The following is a 13,458-nucleotide window of genomic DNA, read 5'->3' as shown; positions in this document are numbered from 1 at the left end:
GGGGTCAGGAAGAGTCAGACACAACTGAAATGACTGAACAAAGAGGTTGACTTTGGGGAGCTGCCACGGATTTTATGGCAGTCTTCCTTTCTCCTAGCTCTGCTTCTCAAATATGAGAACATTCTTTGTTCCCTGAGATGAGAGGCAGCATGGTATAGTGGAAAGAGTGCTTACCTTGGAGTAAACTGCCTGAATTTGAGCGACAGCTCCAACATAGTTGTGTAATCAGGCAAGTCATTTTATGTTAGAGGTAATGTGTCATTGGGGATAGAGTGTTGGAACTTGAGTCCCAGTGGATAAAACACCAGGCTTGGAGGCAGGAAGACCTGTGTTCAAATTCAGCCACAGGTATGAGTTGTGAGACCTTGGGCAAGTCATTTAAGCTCTGTTTTCCTCCATTTCCTCATTTGTAAAATAGGGATAATAATAGCATCTACCTCCCAGGGTTATTGTGAGGATCAAATGAGATAATAATTATGAAGCACTTAGCCTAGTTCCTGGCACATAGTAAGTGCTATATAAATGTTAGGTATTATTGTCATTATTATTGGAATCAAGAAGTAGGATCACATCCCAGTTCTACCACTTACCAGCTTTGTGACCTTGGGCAAGTCTCTGAGCCTCATTTTCCTCATCTGTAAAATGAGGGGGTCCATTCCAGCTCTAACATTGAGTCTTAATGTCCTTTTCTTTTTTTCTATTTTTAAAAATTTATTTTATTTATTTATTTATTTTAGGCAATTGGGGTTAAATGACTTGCCCAGGGTCACACAGCTAGTAAGTGTCAAGCGTTTGATATAAGGCTGGATTTGAACTTAGCTTAGTGTCCTTTTCTGTAAAAAAGAAATAATAAGAGTTGTTGTGAAAGTGATTTTTAAACTATCAAGTGATTTGAGATCTGAGCTGCTGTTATTTATCTATCTGGCATTTATTCACTTATTTATCGATTCAATCATTCATTTGTTTATTTAATTATTTATTTGTACACCCATTTATTTATTTGCTTATTTCATTCATTCATTTATTTTACCATGCCTTCCTCCTCACCAGCCTCTCTGCTTCCCAGCTTTGAGCCCTGGCTCAGTTGTTTTGGGCCCAGTTTAATCTTCCTGAGTGTTTCTATTTCTAGGGTAATTGGATCATTGAATCTAGATGTGGGAGGAACCTTGGAGACCATCTAGTTTGACTTTTTTTATTTTGCAGATGAAGAAAATGAAGACTAGAAAGATTAAGGGACTTGACCATGTTCACACAGGTTGTCAGTGTCAGAACCGAGATCCAAACTCTGTTCTCATGACTGGTTTTCACAGCAAAGTTCTCATGATGTCTGCTGCTTAACTTAGGGGTGTGGAGACTAGGTGAGAGTATGGATGGTAAAATACAAACCCATCCCCACTACTGAAAAAAATTCTATTCAGTTCAACAAACCCTAAGTCTTGGGGTTCAGAGTTCTTTTCAACTCTACTCCTAGAGGTCTGTGATTTAGGTTTGCGGTGGGTTGGGAGTTAGAACTAAGAGAATAAGGTTTAAAAAAAATGTATGTGGTTGAAGAATGAAGATGAATTCCGGTGTGCACTTAATCCTGTGGATTAAGATTTGTTTTGGAAATCGGGGCTGAGGTTAATATGGCCCTAAACAGGACTGCAAATCCACCTGGCTCTCATCACTCCCTGTCTTTCTCTTCCTTCCTTCCCTATGTAGCTCCAAATGCTTTACCAACAGGTCGGAAGAAACTCTTGATACCCCCCAACCTGGATGTTTCTGACAACTGGATGAAGCCTGAGCAGAAGTGGGAAGAGTCCATCCCTCCAGAGAAGCCCAGTCGGCTCAACAAGCCAGGTCAGCTTGAGGCTTTCCCTGCCCAGAGTGGGGGGCCAAGCCCCCTCAGATGGATACCACCCTTCCTCCTTCCATTTCCCCTCATCAATCTTCCTAATTCTTTTCTTTCCTTCTCCCCCTTATCCCTTTGGTTTTTCCCCAAGGGAAATAACCCAAGGAGTCAGGAAAGTTTCATGAGTCATTTAATATTCGTAGGCATGGAAACCTTGTGACATTCCCGTGGGGTATCTTTGTGGTCCTGTTGGGCTCAGACCCAATACAAAGAACATTAGAGATTGCAGTGGTTAAGGGGAGGGGGGAGGGGAATGAATGTGACCCAGGCTACAAGGGGGCTATTTGAACCCTGTGAGTTTTGGAGGATTCTTGCTGGGAGTTGAAGGAAGCTGGAGAAGGCGGGAGATATAGATAAGGAGGGAGAGAATTCCAGGCATGAGGGACAGTCATTGGAATACCCAGCATCAGGAGATGGAGTGATAGAGGCCAAGTCTCATTTTATTGAAGGGTTTGGTGGGTTTTGTTTCCTTTTCAGAAAGACCCTGCAATCCACCAAGCTTCTCCATCTCACCGAAGAAGGAGGTGAAATCTCCAGTCAAGGTGTGTTTGAAAAGAGAAATAGCAAGAGAATTGGAGGTTTGGGGGGATGGATGGCAGGGAGAGAGAAGGAAGGGCAAAATGGAAGGGCAAATGGAAGGAACCATCATTGCAGGGAAAGGACTGGCTTGGCATTATTTTTTTTCACATTAAGAATGAGGGGAGGCCACATAGTAGATACTTAAAGAGGTGTGATAAATTAAATTGAATCCCCTCTGCATTGTATTATTCAGGAGATTAGTGGTTATTTTGGGGGTGGAGGGGGCAATGATCATAGGCTTGTAGATTTGGAACTGGAAAGCACTTTGTAGGCTACCAAGTTCAACTTCCTTCTTTTATAGATGAGTAAACTGAGGCTTAGAGAGATTAAGTGACTTACCCTGGCTCATTCAGCTAGCAAGTGTCAGAAGCAGGATTTGAACCAAGGTCTTCCTGACACCAACTCTAATTATACTATGCCATCTCTGCCTGTAATCACCTTCCTCCTCTCTGTTCCTGCCTCTTAGCTCCACCCTGACTATATGTCAGAGGAAGAGATTCAGAAGAAGATTCAGGACATTGAGAAAGAGCTGGACTTATTAGAACTGAAAGGCATAGACCTGGAGAGAAAGCTTCGGGAAGCCGAGGGAGGTAAGTTAGCGGGAGGGCTCCAAGTTCCGGTGGGGAGAGAGTGGAATCAGGTTGGTGGGGGTCAGGGATGGGCTGCTCCCAGGTATGTTTCCTTGGCTGGAGCTATCTGCTAACCACTCCTACCTGCCAGGAAGCCGACTGGCCCAGTAGCAGGGAGAAGGGAGGCCCAGTTTTTCAACATCAGGCTGACCACTGGCCTGGTATTCTGACCCATACCTTCTTTGAGTTACCCTTGTTTTGACTTGTGACCCAGGCTTTGGGTTCTAACTCTATTTGGGTTTACTCTTAGTAGTTTGGGGGGCCAGTGTTTGCTACTCGAGGCACTCTTGCTTGATCTCCCTGGTTCCCTCTCCCCACCCTTGCCTTCGACCTTGAAACATCCCCTGCTTCAGGTCCTGGCAATCTCCATCTCAGTGGTGCTCAACCCTGGCTCTTTCCCTTGAGGGAAAGAAAGGTCTGGGCATGGGGAGGGGCTTCTGCTGCTCAGAAGCTTTAGAGGACCCCTAGACAAGGTGGGTTAGAAGAAGCTGCTTTGACTGAGCGCTCTATTCTGCATCACCTGTGGACTATGCCAAGGCAGGGACCCTAAAACCCAGGGGTTTAGGTATCTGGTTTTAGTTAGGTGTATGGAAGAGCAGTCTTCATTGAGGTTCACCCTATTTGAGGCAAAGGTGGACAGGGAACAGTGGAAACATTTGGTGCCTCACGTGCACCTAGTTCCCAGTGGAGTCCTGCCTTTGGTATTCAGGGTACCCCAGAATATGTTGGTCTAAGACTACCTATGCTCCCTTCTTGTTGTCTAGATGACTCTGAAGATGCCCTCATGGTAGAATGGTTCAAACTCATTCACGAGAAACAGCTGCTATTGAGGCAGGAGTCGGAGCTGATGTACAAGTGAGTGTGAGTTGAATCCTTAGTCTCCTACCCCCCACCCCCACCTCATGGCTGATGTGAACTGGGGGGAGGGCACATAACCTTCTGCTTGCTGCTCTGTGCCCTTGGGGTTGGAGATTGAGCAGGAAACCTCCCCCACCCCAGACTCCCCGTCTGAAAGAGAGAGGCAGAGCTGGGCTGATGTTGGGGAAGACTTTTTTTTTTTTTAACAGTGAGAGAACAGCATCCCCCAGTGACTTTAACTCTTAGTCGGGTGGGAAAGGGAAGGCCCAGGTCACTCTGAGCTCAGTGCTGGATTTTCCCAGGGCCAAGGAGCAGCGTCTAGAGGAGATGCAGCTTGATATCGCTGATGAACTTCGCCGCTTGTTGGAAAAGTCAGGTAAGTAGGTGACCAGGCCTCTTAGCCTCCCCCTACCCCAAGTAGAGAAAGGCAGAAGAATATCTGTGCCCACTATGAAATGCTGGAATCATTACTGGAACAACAAAGATTTGTTCTGTGAAGTTTGGATTCAGTCAAAGGGCCGTACTTGAGGACCTAGAGGGCCACATGTGGCCTCAAGGCTGTAGGTCCCACACCCTGTGAGAAAGGACCCTAAAGGCCATCTACTACCCATTCAACTGGACAGGAGACCAGTCTCCACTACCCATTGATAAGTGGTTATCCAGGGTCTGCCTGAAGACCCCCAGTGAAGGAGAACCCAGTACCTCTAGGTGAGGCACATTCCTTTAGGAAGTTCTTCCTTCTATCAAGCCCAAGTCTATCTCTAAACAACCTCTACCCATTGCTACTAGTTCTATTTTTGAGAAGCAGAATAAGTCTGATCCCTTTTCCATATGGTAATCCTGGAAATACTTAAAGATAGCTATCCTATCACTTGTACATCTCTAGGCTACTTCCTGCTCATGGTTTCTGGAGTTTTCTCACCTTAGCAGCTAAGTCATAAGATTTAAAGCCAGAAGGAACCTTGAAGAGTATATCCCAAACCCCTTATTTTATAGGTGAGGAAACTGAGGCCAGAGGAATGAAGTCACATGGCTTATTGACTTATCCTGTGCTCTGTCCTCTATACCATTCTGAGGTCTCTGTTACTTAGCTGAAAGCATTTAAAATACCTTCAGCTCCTGATTCAAGAGGTCTTAATCTTGCCAGCAGTAGAGGTTGAATTAGATGGCCTTTGGGGTCCTTTCCAACTCTTAAGATTATAGGATTCTGTGGCTTTGGAAAGCTGTCTTGTCATGGACTCCCAATTACTTGGCATCCATGCTACCATCAGACAGAAGAAGAGATGCTGCCACCTGCAGGAGAAGTAGGGACTAGCCACTTGATAAGGGCTAGCTTGCTCACCCTGGGAAACAGAATCGGCAGGGCAGGCTGGACCATTGTTGTTTTAAACCTACAGAGGAACTGAAGACACCAAAGGAGAAGAAAAGGGAGCAGGAGCTTCTGGAACAGTATGTGAATACGGTGAATGATCGCAGTGACATCGTGGACTGTCTGGATGAGGATCGGATCAGGTGAGGATGTGATGGCTGAGGTAGATAAAGGGAGGGGGATGAGAACAAAAAGGGAGCCTTGGACAATCCACTTTATAGTTGGGGAAACTGAGGTAGACAGGTTAAGTGACTTGTCCTGGCTCTTCACGGCTGGTAAGTGTCTGAGGCTGGATTTGAATCCAGGTCTTTCTGAATGTCAGAGGTATTGTTCGAAGTTGTCAGTGGTCTTTCCACTACTTCATGCCACCCCCTTTTATCTACATTATTTCGTCTGATCCTTATAAAACCCCTGTGAAGCAAATACTACATTCAATGTTTCCATTATACAGATGAGGAAACTGAGGTTCAGAAAGGTTAATTGACTTGCCCATGGTAACAAAGCTAGGTGTAAGAAGTGATGTTTAAACCTTGTTTTCCTCACAACACATTATGACAGGCAGGTGAATGAGCAATCTTTAAAGCTTGCCCATATCAGTGTATGTATATATCTATAGTTGTAGATATCCAAACCAGATAATACAAATGGGCAGTGCTAGATTGAACTGAAGGGTAATAGGGAGCTTTTGTATGCTTTCGAGCAGGTGAGTGACATAAAGGAAGGTAGAGAAGATGATCTGATCGCAGTGTGCTAGATGGACTATAAAAACAACAAGCCAGGCTGAAGGCTATTGCAAGAATAGTTCAGGTGCAGGGAAGTGAGGGCCAGCAGCAAATTACAAATAATGGGGGGGAAGGGTACAGTGGACAGATGCTGAAAAAGAAGAAAAGGATGGGACTTTGCGACTGATTGGTTGTGAGGGCGAGGGAGGAACCACACTGATAGACTTCCAGGCTTCTAGCCTTGGTAACTGGGAGACTGACAGAACCAGACCCATTGACAGGCCATGGGAAAGGGATTGAGAAAAACTACTTGTCTGAAGTAGCCAGGCCAGTCTGGAGTGGGGGGCAGGGAAGAGTGTGGACAGGAAATCATTCTTCTGGGTAGACTCTTTGTTGTTCTCAGCCTCTTCCCAAGATCCCCCCTCTCTCTCACCCTTCCTCCATGAGGAAGGACTCTCCAGGCCTCTTTGTAAGATAGGAGGCCCTGTTTTGGCTGGATTCTAGTTCCTTGTCTCCTGGGAAAGGGGAGGGGGGAATCTAGGGTGAGAGGTTAATTTGGTGAAATTTTTTTCTTCTGGTTTTAATATTTCTCCATAGACTCCTTTAAAAACATAGTCAGCTAATACATCAGCCGATTTGCGCTAACTGTGAGGAAAATGCACCACTTGGCCCCCGACCTCTCTTAGAATGGCCAAGGGGGTCATTTGTGAGTTGCTAGTTTCTTCTGCCAGTAAATGCATTGTTGGAGGAGATTTTATGTGTGTGTATGTCTGTGTTTCCTGTTTGTTTTGGTTTAATTTCCTTTTATCTTTTTAAAACTGACAAGTATAGTTAACGAATTCTAATCGTCCAGCCCAGGGCTGCTCCTAGCAGTTGCAGATGCCAAGGCTGGAGCTGGCATCTTCCTGCCTCAAATGTCCAGTGGGCTGGGCAAGGGCATATGACTAGTTACCTCCCTGGTTGTGGTGGGGTCTTATAGAGGGTACCTGGGTGTCAGAGCCATATCCAGACATAAGGATATTGTAGGAACCTGTCTATTGACTGTTACCTGCCCTTATAAACTCATTCCATTCTCTTTTCAGGGAGCAAGAGGAGGACCAGGTGATTCAGGACATGATCCAGAAACTAGGTAAGCTATACCTGCCCTTATGAAGGAAGGCAGTCATCAGGGCCTGAGGGCAGATTCTTGGGAATCTTGGGAAAAGATTGGGGTTAGTAGGGAGGTCCAAACTCTGATCTGAGGGAGTGAATCAGAGGTCACTTTAAAGTCCACTAAGCATATCACTTCAAATTAAGGGGTGGGAAGAAATGAAGTCTGAAGCAGTCATCAGGTTGGGTAAGTTAAGGTGAACCACGGGAATGTTGATGAAACTGGAATGTCTTATGCCATATCCTTGCCCAAGACCATTATCTTTTATCAATCATTCAATCAACAAGCATTTATCAAGCACTTACCTTGTGCTAAATGCTAGAGATACAAAGAAAAAAGCAAAAACCAGCCCCTGCCCTCAAGGAGCTTACATTCTTTTTTTTTAAAAAAAATCCCCATTTTATTTTATTTATTTATTTTTTTAAATATAAATTTATTTATTTTTAGTTTTCAATATTCACTTTCACAAGTTTATTGAGTTCCAAATTTCTCACCCCTCCCCCCACCCCAAGATGGCATGCATTCTGAATACCCCTTCCCCTGGTCTGCCTTCTCTTCTATCTCTCCCCCCTCCCTTCTCTTATCCCCTTCCCCTTCTATTTTCCTGAAGATCAGGATAGACTTCTGTACCCCATTTCCTGTATTTCTTATTTCCCAGTTGCACTTGAAAACATTTTTTTTAAACATGTATTTTTAAAACTTTGAGTTCCAAATTTTCTCCCTTCCTCCCTCCCCACCCACCCTCATTGAAAAGGCAAGCAACTCAATATAGGTTGTACATGTGCAGTTATGCAAAACACTTCCATAGTAGACATGTTGTGAAAAACTAACTCTATTTCCCTTAATCCTATCCTGCCCTCCCATTTATTCTATTCTTTCTTTTGACCCTGTCCCTCCTCAGAAGTATTTGCTTCTGATTACCATCTTTCCCAATCTGCCCTCCTCTCTATCACCCCCTGCTCTCTTGTCCCCTTCTCCCCCTATTTTCCTGTAGGGTAAGACAGATTTCCATACCCAATTGAATGTGTATGTTATTCTCTCCTTAAGCCAAATCCTATGAGAATAAGATTTCCTCATTCCCTCTCACCTTCCCCTGTTTCCCCTCCACTGTGAGAGACTTTTCTTTTCTGTTTTTTTTTTGTGAGATAATTTACCCCATTCTACCTCTCCCTTTCTTCTCCGAGTATCATCCTCTCTCATCCCTTAATTTTATTCTCCAGATATGACCCCTTAATCTTCAACTCACCCTGTGCCCTCTATCTATCTATCTATACATACATACAATTTTTTTCCCTTCAACTACCCTAATACTGACAAAGTTCTTATGAGTTACAAATATTATCTTTCCATGCAGGAATGTAAACAGTTCAACCTTAATAAGTCTCTTATGATTTCTCTTTCCTGTTTACCTTTTCATGTTCCACTGGAGTCCTGTGTTTGAAAGTCAGATTTTCTGTTTATCTCTGGTCTTTTCATCAGGAATGCTTGAAAGTCCTCTATTTCACTGAATGACCATTTTTTCCCCTGAAGGATTATACTCAGTTTTCCTCAGTAGCTGATTGTTGGTTGTAATCCTATCTCCTTTGCCCTCTGGAATATTATATTCCATGTCCTGCGGTCCTTTAATGTAGAAGCTGCTAAATCTTGTGTTATCCTGATTGTGTTTCCACAGTACTTGAATTGTTTCCTTCTGGCAGCTTGTAATATTTTCTCCTTGACCTGGGAACTCTGGAATTTGGCTACAATATTCCTAGGAGTTTTCCTTTGGGGATCTCTTTCAGGAGGGGATCTGTGGATTCTTTCAATTTCTATTTTGCCCTCTGGTTCTACTATATCAGGGCAGTTTTCCTAGATAATTTCTTGAAAGATGACATCTAGGCTCTTTTTTTGATCATGGCTTTCAGATAGTCCAATAATTTTTAAATTCTCTCTCATGGATCTATTTTCTAGGTCAGTTGTTTTTCCAATGAGATATTTCACATTGTTTTCTAATTTTTCATTCTTTTGGATTTGTTTTACAGTGTCTTGATTTCTCATAAAGTCACTGTCTTCCAATTGCTCTATTCTAATTTTTAAGGAAGTGAGCTTACATTCAAATGAGGAAAACTACATACATAAATCAGCATATGAGACAAATACTGAGTAGATGGAACGAAGCCTTAGAAGGGATGTCACCAGCAGGAATGGCCTGGAGTAGGCAGTACTTGGGCTGAGTCTTAAAGGAAGCCAAGAATTCCAAGAGTCTGAATTTGGGAGAGAGCATTCTAGGCATGGAGAATAGCTAGTGCAAAGATCTGGAGAAAGGAGGTAGAATGTCATATGTGAGAAATAGCAAGAAGACCAGTATGGCTGTATGGTGGAGAGTGTAGAGGGGAGTGAAATAGAAGATGATGCAAAAGGTAGGAAAGGATCAGGTTGTGAAGAGCTTTAAACACGAAACCAAGTACTTTATAATTGATTTTGCAGGTAATAGATTGCTGGGACAGCTTATTGAACAGGGGGTGACATGGTTAGCCCTGCACTTTAGGAAAATTGCTCTGGCCGTTGAGTAGAGGAGAGATTGGAATAGGTGGAGAGTTGAGGCGGAGGGACCCAATTAGAAGGCTATTGCCATAGTCTAGGCAAGAATCAATGAGAAGCTGACCCAGGATGGTGTTGATATGAGTGGTAAGAAAGGCACGTATGTGAGGAATGTTGAGAAGAAAGAAATTGGCAACTGATTGGATTTGTGGGGTGAGGAAGAGAGAGGAGTTGAAGATGACACCAAGGTTGAGAATGAGGGTGACCTATGGGATGGTGGTCCTCTTGACAGTAGTAAGGAAGTTCACAAGGGGGGAGGTTTTGAAGGAAAGATAATGAGTTCTGTTTTGTGCATTCCTATGGGACGATCAATTTGAAATGACCAATAGACAGTTGGTGATGTGGGTCTAGAGGTCAGGATGGAAACTAGGGGCAGATAAATAGATCTAGGAATTATCTGCATGGAGATGATAATTGAACCCAAGCTGATGAGATCAGCAAGTAAGAGAGCCTGAAGAGAAAAGAGAAGAAGGTTCAGGATAGAACTTTGAGGGACCCCCATGGTTAGTAGGCATGACACAGATGAAGACCTAGCAAAAGAGACTGAGAAGGAACAATCAGACATGTAGGAGACAACCAACAGAGAACAGAGAGGAGAAAGTATCCATGAGCAGAGAGAGAACAAGTGTTGAATGCAGAAGAAGGGTTAAGCTAGAGAAGAGGCTATTAGATCTGGCAATTTTAAGAGATCATTGATAACTTTGGAGAAAGCAGTTTCAGTTGAATGATGAGGATGAAAGTCAGCTATCAGAGAGTTTAGAAGAGAGTAAGAAGAGAAAGTGGAGGACTTTAGGGTAGATACTTTTTGTAAGAGAATTTGCAGGAAGAGATATGGGATGATAGCCGATAGTCATGGTAGGCTCTAGTGAGGGTTTTTTAAGGATGGAGGAAGACTTGGCCATGTTGGTAGGCAGCAGGAAAGGAGACAGAAGATAGGGAGAGGGAGGGAGGGAGAGAAAAAGAGAAAGAGAGAGAGAGAAAGAGAGAGAGAGAGAGAGAGAGAGAGAGAGAGAGAGAGAGAGAGAGAGAGAGAGAGAGAGAGAGAGAGAGAGAGAGAGAGAGAGATTGGTGAGAGCAACCTGTTAGAGAAAATGGGGATGAAGGAGATCAAAGATAGTAGAGTGTTGGCTGTGCCTTTCCCTTGATCTGCCATGTTGGTTCAGCCCTAGGTCACCATTGTGGCTACACACTCTTTCCTGGTTTACTTGATGGACCATTTGCTTAGATTAGGTCTGGTGAGCGGGGGCCCAGAAGCAGAGGGAAGCTAACCAGCCAACATTTGCATCCAAATTGCCTTCAGCCTTGCTGATACAGCCCTCCAACCACTGAGAAAACCAACTCAGTTAATCAGCAAATCACCAATCAACAAGCACTTATTAAACCCCTACTACATAGTCTTCTTTCTATTCTATAGCCCCAGATTGAATTCAGCACACTAGTAATTATAACAAAATAATTTAGGGTTCCATCAATAAAGATCTTATCAGGAGATTTTAGAAGTTATCTTTTCTATTTGTACATTCCTGGTCTGAATTAGGATATCTTTCAAAAAGAGTTGCTTCTCTATTTATTATTTCCAAATCTATTACTGTATCGAATTCGCAAACTCTTCGTGGGTCATAAAGCCCTTCTAATTAATCTCATTAGAAGAGCAGTTAGGTGGCATGTTAGATAGGGAGCTGGGCCTGGAGTCAGTAAGACCCTTCTTCTTGTGTTCAAATCTGGTTTCAGACACATGGTAGTTCCTAGCTGTGTGATTCTGGGCAAGTCATTTAACCCCAATTGCCTCACCAAAAAAACCCCCAAAAACTGGGCTTTGAAGGATTTGGATAATTTAAAATTAATCATTAATAGCCACTTACTGCTGCGTGACCCTGGGCAAGTCACTTAACCCTGATTGCCTCCAAAAAAAAAATAGCTGACATTTATATTATACTTGCCATGTACTAGACATGCCACTAAGTGCTTTACAATTATTGTCTTCTTTCATCCTCACAAAAATCTTGGGATGTAGGTGTTATTACTATCCCTATTTTACAGATGAGGAAGGAGTTAGAGAGAATGGTGTTAGCTGAGGTTCAGAGGCTGGAAAACTCGAGGCAAGGAATACCAGATTTGGGGCCAGAGGACTCGGGTTCACATCCTATCTGTATGACTCTGGTGTCCCTTCATTAAGCCTCAGTCTTTCTTCCTCATCTGTAACATGAGCACATTGGACCCATCCTCTGAAATGGGCACATACTTAGACGACTGCCTACTTTGTGTATTTCTGCTCTGGGTAGGTGAGGGTCTGGCTGGCCAAGGACTCAACTATGTTTCCCCTCTCTTCCCTGCAGACCTCCAGAAGGATGGAGCAGAGAAGAAGAAGACCAAGTCCCGTTTATCCAAGATTTGGAAGCCAAAGAATAAGGGCAAAACATCAGCGTAAGGCCTCCCACTCTCCAAGGACCTGGCCAAAGCAGATGGGGTGATTCTTTGTCTCCATCCCCCAACTCCATCCATCCTGGCAGCTTCACCCACTATCTGGGATGTGAAAAGACAAGAGGGGGTGTGGAATCCAGGACTTGTCAGAGGGTGACAAGCTCATCACTTCCCACAATGGGAAAGAAGGGATTAAGTGACAGAGACTGACTCCTTAGGAGGGGGAGTCCTCTGGCCAGTTTACTCTGGGGAGGCAGAGACCTCCTGGCCTTCAAATAGAAGCAGAGACTCCAGGGCCAGAGGAGGCCAAACCCTTTTGCCTTTAAGTGAGTTCTCCTATGGCATCATCATAATAAAAATCAACTGAACCAAATCCAGCTTCTTCTCTCTCTCTCTCCACCCTTTCTTGCCCTTCTTTGCCCTGTCATGCCCATGACTTCTAGCCAATTGCTGATTCAGGATGAACCCTATGAATCAGAAGATCTGAGTCCTAGAACCTTAATGCTATACCCTTGGGAAAGTCATCAAACCTGTCTGCTCCTAAGTTTTTATGGGATTGTGAGGATTTGGAGTCAGTATGAGGATCAAGTGAGGCACATTGTTTGATGTATGTGAAGGTGTTTTAGAAATATTATAGAAAGCATTTGGGAAAGCATTGCAGAAATGCGAGGTTAAAACAGAAAGATTTCAGGTTCCCATGGTAGCATTAATTAGCACTGTTTGGAGGGAAGAGGGTTCTAGGGTCTACTTACAGTCCCCGAGGTCTCTCCAGGAGAACAACTGCTTTTAGCCATGCTGGTATTTACCTTCATCTTGTTGCCGAGGAATGAGGCACCGAGGGATCAGGGTTATAGAGCTCACCAATCCCTTCCCAAGTCGTTCCCTACTGTTCCATCCTCCACCCCCTGCAAGATTAGTTAATTTGTTTAAGATTTATGCCCTGTCTTCTTCCGGGAAGACTTGGAAGCCGCTTAGGGATGAAACCCAGAACAGAAAATCCTGGGAGAAAACAGAGCAGGGTCCATCTAAAGGGAGCAGCAGCATCTAGGCACCTGAAATGAGTTGATTATGACAGCTGGGACGGAAATTCAGCTCTCAGAGTTTCTGCCAACTTGGGAGGAAGGGGGGATAACAGTTCCATTCATTTCTTTTTCAGAAGGGAGGGAACAGGCAAATGTGTCTGCTGGGGTAGGCATTCCTGAGGCCCGATTTGACGAGGTTCATGTTGAAGGGGCAAGAGCTAACAGTAAGACTCCATC

At 44.0% G+C, this 13,458-nt stretch overlaps 1 protein-coding gene across 4 annotated transcripts in view; it reads left to right on the top strand.

Moving 5' to 3' along the window:
* MICALL2 (MICAL like 2) overlaps positions 1-12,572 on the top strand; it is a 61,712-nt gene extending 49,140 nt beyond the window's left edge. For 3 of the 4 annotated variants that reach the window (XM_020978706.2, XM_020978703.2, XM_078152920.1), the window contains 8 exons: positions 1,702-1,839; positions 2,369-2,433; positions 2,937-3,060; positions 3,864-3,954; positions 4,260-4,333; positions 5,355-5,469; positions 7,131-7,177; positions 12,115-12,572. In XM_020978706.2, coding sequence (XP_020834365.1) covers positions 1,702-1,839; positions 2,369-2,433; positions 2,937-3,060; positions 3,864-3,954; positions 4,260-4,333; positions 5,355-5,469; positions 7,131-7,177; positions 12,115-12,206 — 746 coding nt within the window. In that variant the 3' untranslated portion in view covers positions 12,207-12,572. The remainder of the gene's footprint in view (positions 1-1,701; positions 1,840-2,368; positions 2,434-2,936; positions 3,061-3,863; positions 3,955-4,259; positions 4,334-5,354; positions 5,470-7,130; positions 7,178-12,114) is intronic. The other variant, XM_020978704.2, reaches the window with a different exon arrangement.
* The last annotated feature ends 886 nt before the right edge of the window (positions 12,573-13,458 follow it).

Source organism: Phascolarctos cinereus, unplaced genomic scaffold (assembly GCF_003287225.1).
Source record: "Phascolarctos cinereus isolate Bilbo 61053 unplaced genomic scaffold, phaCin_HiC Scaffold_4;HRSCAF=312, whole genome shotgun sequence".
NCBI classification, from domain to species: Eukaryota; Metazoa; Chordata; class Mammalia; order Diprotodontia; family Phascolarctidae; genus Phascolarctos; species Phascolarctos cinereus.
The sequence above is the reverse complement of the archived record's forward strand: the minus strand, read 5'-3'. Positions and strand labels throughout refer to the sequence as shown.